The 13,103-nt window shown below is 43.9% G+C and overlaps 1 protein-coding gene across 1 annotated transcript in view; it reads left to right on the forward strand.

Annotated features, from left to right (window-relative positions):
* HTRA3 (HtrA serine peptidase 3) overlaps positions 1-13,103 on the forward strand; it is a 265,925-nt gene that overhangs the window by 225,255 nt on the left and 27,567 nt on the right. Inside the window, exon 7 of the mRNA XM_078678531.1 lies at positions 11,663-11,711. Coding sequence (XP_078534657.1) covers positions 11,663-11,711 — 49 coding nt within the window. The remainder of the gene's footprint in view (positions 1-11,662; positions 11,712-13,103) is intronic.

Consider the following 13,103-nt stretch of genomic DNA (forward strand, 5'->3'; position numbering starts at 1 on the left):
CCGTATGGTGATAACCCACCAAAACTGCCGCTAAGTCCAGTCAGAGGTAGTTTTTTAGGACCAGACAATAGCTGGTCTTAAAACTGGTGCAAACACTTGGGCCCACATATTAGATATTTGGTTGCTGGACAGAGCTGCAAGGCAGATTGTTGCGCTGCACTGCGCCAAAACAAATGGTCAGGGATGCGCCCTATCAATAAGATAGGGCGCATTCCTGGGCCCCATTCATGAAAATTGTTTAATTGCTGCAAAAAAACAGTGTTGCACCAATTTTCATTGTGCCCTCTTTGCGACACTATCGATGTGCCATATTCAATGACAGATACGTCTGGAATCCTGACATATCTGGCAGTGCTACAGTCATGCATTACTACAGTTGAGTTGCAAGCATGACGCAACTCCAGCAATGCTGAGGGCCAGCCTGTTCCTATGGCACTGTGTCACCCTTACGCCTGCCACGAGGCAGGCATAAGGTTTTGATGTAGTGGTGTCCTAGAATTGTTGCAGTGAAATCTGAGACACCACACTGCGCCAATCCTATAAGGCTTTGTTGTGTGGGAACGCCCAACCTGCAAACATCATAACTGATACAGGTACAATGTGGCACAAGTCTTCACAAGGTCACGCATATACTTAGATTCGTCACTCTGTAAATACGGCGCAACGGGGTGCAAGATTCACGCTGTTGTAAATACGGCGCAACACGGTGCAAGATTCACGCTGTAGGTACGTCAAGAAAATAATGCACCCCTCAGAACCGCTTCTCCCATTCAATGAAGCCCTTACTGGTGTCCTGCATGGGACCTGGTCCAAGCCCAGCACAGGGTCTCCCGTGAACAAGATGATTGCCCGCTGACTCTGCCCTCCCTACTGGACCCAAATTTCCCCACCCCGAAGACCTTGATGGTCCAATCAATTACTTCCCATGTATATCCTGGTACATTCCCTACTGCCCCATTGAATATGGAATCCAAGAGACTGGACACCATAGGGAAGAATATGTTTTCTTCCACCAGCCTGGCAATGCGGTCCATGAACTCTGCGGGCCTTTTGGACCATTGGCACCATTCTCAATGAGACTCGGTTGCGGAGGTGCTGCCAATGGTCCCGGAGGAGGCCCGGGCCATACTCTTCCAGGTTGTTGCCAAAGGGATAGACAAAGCTAAGTTCACCAGCAGATGTGGACTGGATATCACTGACTAGCTGGGCAGAGTGGTTTCATCTACAGTGGTCTTACTGCGCCATGAATGGCTAAGGACATCTGGCTTTTCAGGAGATGTCCAAGTGTTGCTTATGGACATGCCCTTTGATGGCTCCTGTCTCTTTTCGGAGACAAGGCAGATTCAGTGCTGGAGCTTTTTAAGGACAGCAAGGCTACAACCAGGTCCATAGGCCTATCCATTGGCACCTCGCCATCTGCCTTTTGCTACTTTCTTTACCACTGTAGGGGGTCCTGACGCATCTGTACCCTCCCAGCCACCACAGCGCACAAGCTTCCCAGTCTCTGTGTGGCTGCGGACGCAGTACCCACAGACCTCGTGGGTTTCAAAACCGAGGTAGGGTGAGATCATCGCCCCCAGCAGCTGCAGCCTCCAAACCTTTATATTTTACCCTCTTACCATCAGGGGCACCCAGTGGGAAGCAGGATACTACTTCCCCTACCTCACTGGAAGCCAATACCATCAGACCTGTGTTCTTTGAATTTTGTGAAGGGGCTACTCCCTCCCCTTTGTGACTACCCCTCCATCCATGCCACCTCCTTGTGACAGGCTGATGGAGGGCCATCAAACCTTGTTCCACTAGGAACTGATGTCTCTTTTGTCCAAAGGTGCCATAAATGGCAGAAGTAGGAGGTGGTTACTATTTCTTCTACTTTCTGGTGCCCTCAAAGGACAGAGGCCTTCGTCCTATCCAAGACCTGCACCCTTTCAATTTCCTCCTCAAGAAGGAGAAGTTTAAAATGCTCACACTCCCTCAAGTCCTGTCTGTCCTGGACCCGGTAGACTGGATGGTAGAGTTGGGCTTGCAGGAGGCATACTTCCACATCCCCGTCCTGCCCATCCTCAGATGTTACCTATGGTTCACGGTGGCCCACAAGCACTTTCTGTTTGTTGTACTACCTTTTAGCCTTACCAGCGACCCTAGGTGTTCAATAAGATGATGGCGGTGGTTGCAGCTCATCTGTGGAGAGCAGCGGTTCCAATCTTCCCCTATCTTGACAACTGGCTGTTGAAGGCGGGCTGCCGCCTATAGCAGATCTCTTGCATTCAATGGTGACCACTATCAATGTGCCAAAGCCACACCTGACTACCTCTCAGTTCTCCCTTTCATTGGAGCGGTTCTGGAGATGGTGCAATTTTGGGCTTATCCTCCTGAATGACGAGTCCAGGATATTCAGGCTATGATGCCTATGTTTCAGCCTCTATCCTTTTTTTCGGTGAGATTGACTCTAAGGCTGCTGGTACTCATGGCCTCATGCATCCTGCAGGTAGCACTTGCCCACTGGCACATGTGGGCTCTACAGTGGGACCTAAAGTTCCAGTGGGCGCAGCACCGGGGAAATCTCTCCGACATGGTCCAGATCTCAGGGGGAACTGAAGACGTTCTGCAGTGGTGGTCAACAAACTTCGATTGGGTTAGCGGCAAGCCCCCTCTCTTGCCAAGCCAGATCTGACAGTGGTGACATATGCAAATCAAATCTGTGTTACCCCTGTGCACTCAAAATATTTCAAACGCTGTTAACAAAAAGTTCAAACATTCAAGATTGCGCATGCATCTGTCACACGTCGTCAATCCGTGCCTTTGAACTGAGAAACTGGAGTGAGCAGCACGTACTCACAAGATGCGCGCTAAATATTACATGGAACGGACAGTTCCTTCACTGTTTCATCTTATTCAAATCCAAACAAGGTTACTCCATATTTATGAGGTTTCAAAATTTTATTTCTGCCTTTTTAAAGTTCATGATTTAACTGATGTTATCTCAGTATAACATTCAATTTTCAATCTTCACAAAAAACCCAATGCATTTCGGGTCACGAAAACAAAGGACCCTTCCTCAGGGGTCTGAAAGGAAACATACGGGACCCAGTTAGTTACCAGTGCAAAAAAAAAACCAGTGTGCATTATCTATCGACATACTAGAACATACATAGCAACGAAAACAAAATGATTATCGGTAAAACATAAGTGGATAATGCAAATGCATGAGTGGCAACATTTCTCATTTTTATCTCACTAAAGGTGAACGATAACTCATATAACGGCGATATTATAAACCAAGTGTCAGCATTTTTGTGCAAGATGATAACAATTATAAATTGCACATCGTTCAGAAACCGCAAGTGGTGAACATTAAAGCATATTTAAAAACGGAGTTTTAAACTTACTGGAAGATGGAAAACAACGCGTCTCTCAAAAACGCTTCGACGAACGGGATCCAACCCTTCACATTAGTTATTAACCAATCCCCAGTGAGGACCTGTGCGCGTGACAACAGATCACATGATCTGAGTGAACAAGCTTCAACATGGCGAAATCGCCGGCGGTTTACTAAATAATGGCAAACTACCCATACAAATAATGACATCAACGATTAATAATGGCGCCTGAAAAGTCAAAATAATAATCATGATAGATGTGCACCAATAAACCTACGTAAGGATAAAACGAAAAAATAAACTAATAATGCATATAGTATATCAGGTTTCACAGTAAATAGAAATCTGCTATTACCATAATAATAATGCTAATAGATGTGCACCAATAAACCTGCATAAGGATAAAACGAGAAAATGAAATGATAATGCATATAATATATCAGGTTTCACAGTAAATAGAAATCTGCTGTTACCACAATAATTGATTTCGAATGAACATTTTGAGAAGGGGAAAAGGACAGTCCTGTTACCAATGTCTTCAGAGATCAAGCGGTCATTATAAAAAACACGTATACTCAATCCTGTCATTCATTCCAGACGGCTGGAGAGAGTTCAATTTTTTGATCCAAAAAAATTCAGCTTGTAGTCTCTGTTTATTGGGATCAATGCCTCCGCGCTGTTTAATCACCTGCAGAATCGTACATCTTAATTGTGCGATTTGGTGACGAGCCTCAATCCAATGGTTTGCCACGGTGGATTTTTTATTGGAAAGTCTGATATTGCTTTTGTGCTCTGTGATGCGTACTTTCAATTTTCGTTCTGTCTGGCCCACATATACTTTCCCGCAAGGGCATTTGATCGCATATATGATGTTCTTAGTGTCACATGTTGCCGAATGCTGTAGTTCAATTTGATATCCTTTCGAAGGGTGGGTAAACTGGTTCCCTACAATTATGTTGCTGCAATGAACGCAGTTAAGGCATTTAGTCATTCCTTTGTGGATTCTTCGTTCTTTATCAGAACAATTTAAAATCAATTTCAAGTTGCGCGACCTTTGATGAGCAAACATAATCCTGTCACTGAATAAATCTTTTAGGTCTGGTTCTCCTGAAATTAATGACCAATGTTTGTGCAGAATTCGTTTGATACGTGTAACTTCTGTTGAATATTTGAGTACACATACAGTTCTGTTTTTAGGTCTCAAAACATTAGGTTCAAGAAGCTTCTCTCTGGATTTAATTTTCGCTCTTTCTAGAGACTCTTTCAAAATGGTTTCAGGATACCCTCTTATCAAATATTTTTGAGTCTGAATCTCTAATGATGTTGACAAATCATGTTCATGGGAAGTAATGCGTTTCAATCTGGTGAATTGAGATGTAGGAAGATGCTTCTTGAGCGACTCTGGATGAAAGCTCTGAAATAACCATTGATGAGTCATCTATCGTTTTTTTGGATGTCAGAATTACACTCCACAACCAACAATTGAGCACTAAGGTACACACGAAACCAACTGATCGTAATTCATGTTTATTATTTCAGAGCTTTCATCCAGAGTCGCTCAAGAAGCATCTTCCTACATCTCAATTCACCAGATTGAAACGCAGATTGAACCAGACCTAAAAGATTTATTCAGTGACAGGATTATGTTTGCTCATCAAAGGTCGCGCAACTTGAAAGAGATTTTAAATTGTTCTGATAAAAAACAAAGAATCCACAAAGGAATGACTAAATGCCTTAACTGCGTTCATTGCAGCAACATAATTGTAGGGAACCAGTTTACCCACCCTTCGAAAGGATATCAAATTGAACTACAGCATTCGGCAACATGTGACACTAAGAACATCATATATGCGATCAAATGCCCTTGCGGGAAAGTATATGTGGGCCAGACAGAACGAAAATTGAAAGTACGCATCACAGAGCACAAAAGCAATATCAGACTTTCCAATAAAAAATCCACCGTGGCAAACCATTGGATTGAGGCTCGTCACCAAATCGCACAATTAAGATGTACGATTCTGCAGGTGACTAAACAGCGCGGAGACATTGATCCCAATAAACAGAGACTACAAGCTGAATTTTTTTGGATCAAAAAATTGAACTCTCTCCAGCCGTCTGGAATGAATGACAGGATTGAGTATACGTGTTTTTTATAATGACCGCTTGATCTCTGAAGACATTGGTAACAGGACTGTCCTTTTCCCCTTCTCAAAATGTTCATTCGAAATCAATTATTGTGGTAACAGCAGATTTCTATTTACTGTGAAACCTGATATATTATATGCATTATCATTTCATTTTCTCGTTTTATCCTTATGCAGGTTTATTGGTGCACATCTATTAGCATTATTATTATGGTAATAGCAGATTTCTATTTACTGTGAAACCTGATATACTATATGCATTATTAGTTTATTTTTTCGTTTTATCCTTACGTAGGTTTATTGGTGCACATCTATCATGATTATTATTTTGACTTTTCAGGCGCCATTATTAATCGTTGATGTCATTATTTGTATGGGTAGTTTGCCATTATTTAGTAAACCGCCGGCGATTTCGCCATGTTGAAGCTTGTTCACTCAGATCATGTGATCTGTTGTCACGCGCACAGGTCCTCACTGGGGATTGGTTAATAACTAATGTGAAGGGTTGGATCCCGTTCGTCGAAGCGTTTTTGAGAGACGCGTTGTTTTCCATCTTCCAGTAAGTTTAAAACTCCGTTTTTAAATATGCTTTAATGTTCCCCACTTGCGGTTTCTGAATGATGTGCAATTTATAATTGTTATCATCTTGCACAAAAATGCTGACACTTGGTTTATAATATCGCCGTTATATGAGTTATCGTTCACCTTTAGTGAGATAAAAATGAGAAATGTTGCCACTCATGCATTTGCATTATCCACTTATGTTTTACCGATAATCATTTTGTTTTCGTTGCTATGTATGTTCTAGTATGTCGATAGATAATGCACACTGGTTTTTTTTTTGCACTGGTAACTAACTGGGTCCCGTATGTTTCCTTGCAGACCCCTGAGGAAGGGTCCTTTGTTTTCGTGACCCGAAATGCATTGGGTTTTTTGTGAAGATTGAAAATTGAATGTTATACTGAGATGACATCAGTTAAATCATGAACTTTAAAAAGGCAGAAATAAAACTTTGAAACCTCATAAATATGGAGTAACCTTGTTTGGATTTGAATAAGATGAAACAGTGAAGGAACTGTCCGTTCCATGTAATATTTAGCGCGCATCTTGTGAGTACGTGCTGCTCACTCCAGTTTCTCAGTGGTGACATATGCGTCACTCCTCGGATGGGGTGACCATTTGGGAGAGGTGGAGATCAGAGGCCTCTATTCTCTTGTGGAATCTGGGCTCCACATCAACCTTCTGGAGCTCCGGGCGATCTGGCTTGCATTGAAAGCCTTTCTACCCTCCATCAAAGGTAGGCTACTGCAGGTGTTCACATACATCACCATTGGCATGTAGTACTACAACAAACAGGGCAGGGTGCAGTTATGGACAATTTTTCAAGAGGCCCTCATCTCTGGACATGGCTGGGATGTCAGGGCGTTTCCCTGGTGGTTTAACACCTCTCTGAAAGCCAGGGCGGATGAACATAGCTAAAGATGCCTTTCAGATCACGAGTGCCATCTTCATCCGGAGGTGGTGCAAGGTCTCTTTCAGCAGTGGGGAGAACCTTGGTTAGATCTGTCTACCTTTTTAATTTAGAACATTCTACCCTTAGTAGGTGGAATGTTCTAATAGCTTACAGCCCTTTTGCCTTTGGCTGTACCGTTTGTAAAAGGCCCTCTTCCTCGTTATAAGCCCTCACCTGCGGCTCAGATCTTTAACTTGGGTTCAGGGCCTTCAACAACTGGTATAGCTCTCGGCCATGGTCTATTGTACTACCTTAGAACATTGGAATGTTGAGCGCTACAATGAATACATTAAGTGGCTCAGGGCTAATAATGATCAGTATAAGCCTTCTGCTCCAACATTCCAATGTTTGTCTTTTTGATTCTCCCTTTTCGTAATTTTCGTAATTTAGAAAATTCTGCCCTTAGTATGACTAATGTTCCAATAGCCTTAAAGCACCTTCTCACTTGGGCTATACCGGTTTTTAAGGGCCCCCTCCCTCATTAAAAGCTCACACCTGGGGATCCAGCCTATAACTCAGGTTCAAGGCCTTTAACGATCGGTACCGCCCTCTGCAGTGGGCTATAAGGTATATATTATTTGACTGATACGGGGCTGGTATTATGCTTTGATTTATTCCACCATCCTACTTTTTAGGGTTGAGACACTATTGTTCATGAAAAGGGCTTGAAGCCTGCCCATTGTTTACTATTTGTGTGCTTCAGCGTCACTCTTGTATGCAAAGTGCCTAACTGGCTAGCCCAGCTGAAACAACACTTCCGATGCTTACTGCAGGGCAGGGACCAAGCACAGATTAAGTCAACTTAATTAGTGCCTGTCCGCTGCTCCCGACGAGACTGGGGTACTATTTCTTTCCCCTCCCTCCCTCTCCTGCATTTTTCAAGCAGCTGTTGTGCTTAATTATCTTTATCAGATGTTAACAGGAACACAGCTGTTCCACCCACCAGCTGGAAACCTGGAACATTGCAGCTTCACTTCACAGTAACTAGCACGTTTACTTTTGTATGTATTACAATTAATGGAAAAATTGCTGCTGTGCGACGGCTTAAACTTCCTGCATTTGAGGCATGTGCGGAAACATGTGGCTCCCCCTTTTCACAGCGGTTTTAATTACATCCACATTATAAAGTCCATGGTTTGTCCATGGCGATCATTGTGCAGACATTCCAGAGCTTTTGACCTCTCTGGGCTTACTGGTTCATTAACAAAACAAGTGGCTGCTTTCTTTAGAAAGAAGAGCAACAATTAGATAAAACAATAAAGCTCAGGGGTACAAAAGCTATTTAAAGGTGTAATGTACAAATGGCATCCTTTCCGTTTGTATGCACGGTAAGTACATGTTGCTAGTATGACTCAGTTTAAATTTACTCACATACTTGACCTCGGAAGTGAGAAAGCCTTGGTTAACAGTGGCGTAATGAAATTTGAGAGGACCCTCTACAAAGTACATGGAGGCCCACCCCACCCCCGACTAAGTGAGGAGCCCTCAGGCCAGGGGTCCGCCGCCCATGCACAGTGCCTGAAAGGGGACCCTTGGAATGTTGACTCAATCATACGGATTTCGGGGCATATCATCAACGAAGCGATAAAATATTATCGCCCCATTTGCGTCCGTATTCGGACAAAAAGCGGCGATTATTTTATCGCCTAATCAGCAAGGTCGCGTGAAACCTTGCATTAGCACCTGTTCTCTGAACGCAAAGCTTTGTATCTCTAATGAGATGCAAAGTGGGCGTTCCTGCCGTGACATAACTGGAGAAATGTGGCTAAGCGACATTTCTCCAATTATCAACGGGCACGCTACCTGCAGGGCGACAAGCAAAGTAGCGATAACCTCTGTTATCGCTACTTTCCTTACGCCTGCTTCAAGACTGGCTTAAATGCAAAAACCACAGTTGATGGACAGAATGTAGAACAATGTCATACATTCACCCCAGTACAAGGATCTGGGCCTAAATCGATCGTTTTTTTGCACTCCACACCACCCTGGGTTAGACACTGGCTATATGCAAATCAGCTCTGACCCTGTGCCTCATGGGAACAGTCCAGTCCGAACTACCAAGCCATGTCTTTCCCAGACCGGAATCAAGCATCCAAGGACCAAGCCATGTCTTTCCCAGACCGGAATCAAGCATCCAAGGACCGGTTTCTGGCTATAAGCCTTCATCAGCCTGGATAGCTTGACTCCAGTGGTGTGGAGAGCCTGGGACTCACGTCTGAGCCATCCCCAGGCCGCTCGGGGTGAAATTGCAAAAAACACAGTTGATGGACAGAATGTAGAACAATGTCATACATTCACCCCAGTACAAGGATCTGGGCCTAAATCCATTGTTTTTTTGCACTCCACACCACCCTGGGTTAGACACTGGCTATATGCAAATCAGCTCTGACCCTGTGCCTCATGGGAACAGTCCAGTCCGAACTACCAAGCCATGTCTTTCCCAGACCGGAATCAAGCATCCAAGGACCAAGCCATGTCTTTCCCAGACCGGAATCAAGCATCCAAGGACCGGTTTCTGGCTATAAGCCTTCATCAGCCTGGATAGCTTGACTCCAGTGGTGTGGAGAGCCTGGGACTCACGTCTGAGCATCCCCAGGCCGCTCGGGGTGAAATTGCAAAAAACACAGTTGATGGACAGAATGTAGAACAATGTCATACATTCACCCCAGTACAAGGATCTGGGCCTAAATCCATTGTTGTTTTTTTGCACTCCACACCACCCTGGGTTAGACACTGGCTATATGCAAATCAGCTCTGACCCTGTGCCTCATGGGAACAGTCCAGTCCGAACTACCAAGCCATGTCTTTCCCAGACCGGAATCAAGCATCATCCATCGTTTGGTAGTTCGGACTGGACTGTTCCCATGAGGCACAGGGTCAGAGCTGATTTGCATATAGCCAGTGTCTAACCCAGGGTGGTGTGGAGTGCAAAAAAACGATGGATTTAGGCCCAGATCCTTGTACTGGGGTGAATGTATGACATTGTTCTACATTCTGTCCATCAACTGTGTTTTTTGCAATTTCACCCCGAGTGGGCTGGGGATGCTCAGACGTGAGTCCCAGGCTCTCCACACCACTGGAGTCAAGCTATCCAGGCTGATGAAGGCTGATAGCCAGAAACCGGTCCTTGGATGCTTGATTCCGGTCTGGGAAAGACATGGCTTGGTAGTTCGGACTGGACTGTTCCCATGAGGCACAGGGTCAGAGCTGATTTGCATATAGCCAGTGTCTAACCCAGGGTGATGTGGAGTGCAAACAAACAATGGATTTAGGCCCAGATCCTTGTACTGGGGTGAATGTATGACATTGTTCTACATTCTATCCATCAACTGTGTTTTTTGCAATTTCAAGACTGGCTTAGCCATGATATCCTATGTAAGGTGGATATCATGGCTAAGTGTGCCTTGCCCTATCATCAAGCTATCACCAAACTTTGTGAGATTATCGCTGGATTTCCAGCGATAACTCACATTTGGCAGTTAGCGCTTGGATTATCTCTTTTGAGATAAGCGTTGCTCATAGCACGCTATCCCAGCGATAAAATTCCACGTTACCCGTCGATAATTATCCTAGCGCTATGTGCGCGTAGCGATAATTATCGTCGGTCCTTGATGATATGCCCCTTCATTTTCTTTCGTTTCAGACGTGTTGTAACTTGGACAGCTGTTGCGCTGCTGTGCAACATGGTTAAAAAAGCATTGACAAAGTCAGAGACCCATTAGCATTGCCAATGCTTGTTATATGTATATGCAACGCATATGTCTAACATTCATTATGGCTATATTTGGTTTTGAAGAGCCCCGTCAGACTTTAAAAGAGAAAATGATGGCTGGACCACCAGTAGATAAAAAGGGATCTGAGCTGACTACCTTGTTGTGCGTATTACTACGCTGGAGTTTTGTATGTCTCTATTAAACACGAGATAATTAAAATAAAGTAAAAAAATATAAAAACCTAGCACACAGAGCAGAAAGCCTCCCCTATTAGCGTATACCTTTCTGCTTGAATTGCTCGTTTGACACTAGAGTAAATAATTTATGATGGCAAAGATCCAAGCCCGTCCAGCTAGCTGTTGATAAGTTCCCCTGAATGTATCCAAACGTATTTTACAGAAGTTTCTTGAAACTTAGGACTCGACAGGATTCCTCGGTGGATCCTTCTCAAACATATATGTAACTTTGAAGCAGATACTGTGAGAGAATGTGTAAATAATGCGTTTTAACACTGGGTTGTTATGTCATGAATAAAGATGGCGCTTACGTCATGGATGTATGACACTACAACGCATGCTTTTACATCGCATGCCTTTACAACGTAAGTATTACAACGCAGTCCATTACAACGCATAGTGCTTTGGGGTGCTGGATAGTGAATAGTTTAATTTACTATTCCAACTCCAGTCCCCGCGGTCCCTAGGGAAGGTTATTGGATAGTAAATTAACCTATTCCCTATCCTAGAGCGCCCCCCAGAGCAATGCGTTGTAATAGTTTGCGTTGTAATGGTTGCGTTGTAAAGGCTCTACGATGTAAAAGTTGCGTTGTAAAGGTTGCTTACCTTACGTCATGAAAGCTTGGTGCAAGAGAATGTTTCTTGGAGTGATCATTGTATTTTCTTCTTTTTGCAGACGGAAAAAAACGCTACATTGGGATAAGGATGTTGACAATTACGCCTTCGTAAGTATCTGGAGACCTGAGGTTTCTACTCAGAAGTTATCTTGGCAAAAGCCAGGCTAAAATGAACTCTCAGTAAGGAGAATGCCTGAAACTTCTTAAACAATTTAAACATGTGATTCACCAAAGATTAAGCGAATTTTATGCAGTTATGCCCTCGTTTCGAGAGTCGCGTGACTCGACCTGGCCTTAAATTCTGATACCACAAGATACAGCATTTCCGAGATGCTACGGTACCACACCATTCCAACTTTTCATTCATGGAAAGGAAAATTAGCATACATATATGTGTTTCTGCCCCAACTTCCACAGGTCATTTTCGATTTCAGTTTTTTTTCCCTGGTACGTGTTCCTCTAGATTATGAGCAGTAAATATGCACTCTCCAGAGTGTGGCAATATCATATGTGGTTACACATATGCACTTCTATAATAAACACGAATTGGCAGGGCTAATAGGTGTGGCTTATGGGTGAAAGTGCTTTGGGTCATTGATTGGCTTAGACGCTCCATCATCCACACACACAGTCAATCATCTTTGCACTCATGCATCCATTCCCTCATCCATATCCACTGACTCATTCTTGCATTTGCCCTAGGACACTACCTCAATAAAACACACACTAACTCAAACTCAACTAATTATACAAGATAGGTTAAATGAATACAAGTAGAAACATATTGTTTAAACATGTTGGGCATAATAAAGCCAGTGGCGTAGCAAAGGGTGGGTGGTAGTCTGCCCCGGACAACACTAGTTTTGGGGGCGGCAGCTTCCCCCCTTATCTGTGGCCGTCGCTGGAATTGCCAGCACCCCAAAGTCCCCCTGCTCTTACCTACGGCTGTCGCAGTAATCGCCAGCACCCCCCACCCCCTGATCTTACATTCCGCCGTGGGTGGCAGACGCAGGGACCTCCACTGGCTGCACATGGGCTAGCTACGCCACTGAATAAAACTAAACATAGCACCAGGAATCCATCTTGCTATGGCATTATACATATTCTATAGTTGTTTTAAAGTTCCAGCATTGCTGCCACAATTATAGCCAACGTTTTGGCCACCTTGGACTGTTAAAACAGCGATACACTATATAAGACAGCATTCCATAAGTATTAATCTGGTTTGGAGGGAGAGGTCATATGGGATGCAGTGCACTGCAGATGAAGTGAGCAGCCAGCAAGTGGCACATTAGCACTCTTTGACCACCTGTTGTGTTCTCTTAGGAAACAATAAAATAAAAAGAGCAGAAACAAAGAAATTGAAGCATAAGTATAAAAGGAATAAACTTAAAACAAAAAGACTGGCCAACCAGCCCTGACACAGAAGCACACTCATGTTTAGGTGGATGTGCACATGAGATCCCGGACTGGCCGTTGCGGGCACCGGGCAATGTCCCG

Source organism: Lissotriton helveticus, chromosome 2_2, assembly GCF_964261635.1.
Source record: "Lissotriton helveticus chromosome 2_2, aLisHel1.1, whole genome shotgun sequence".
Lineage (NCBI taxonomy): Eukaryota > Metazoa > Chordata > Amphibia > Caudata > Salamandridae > Lissotriton > Lissotriton helveticus.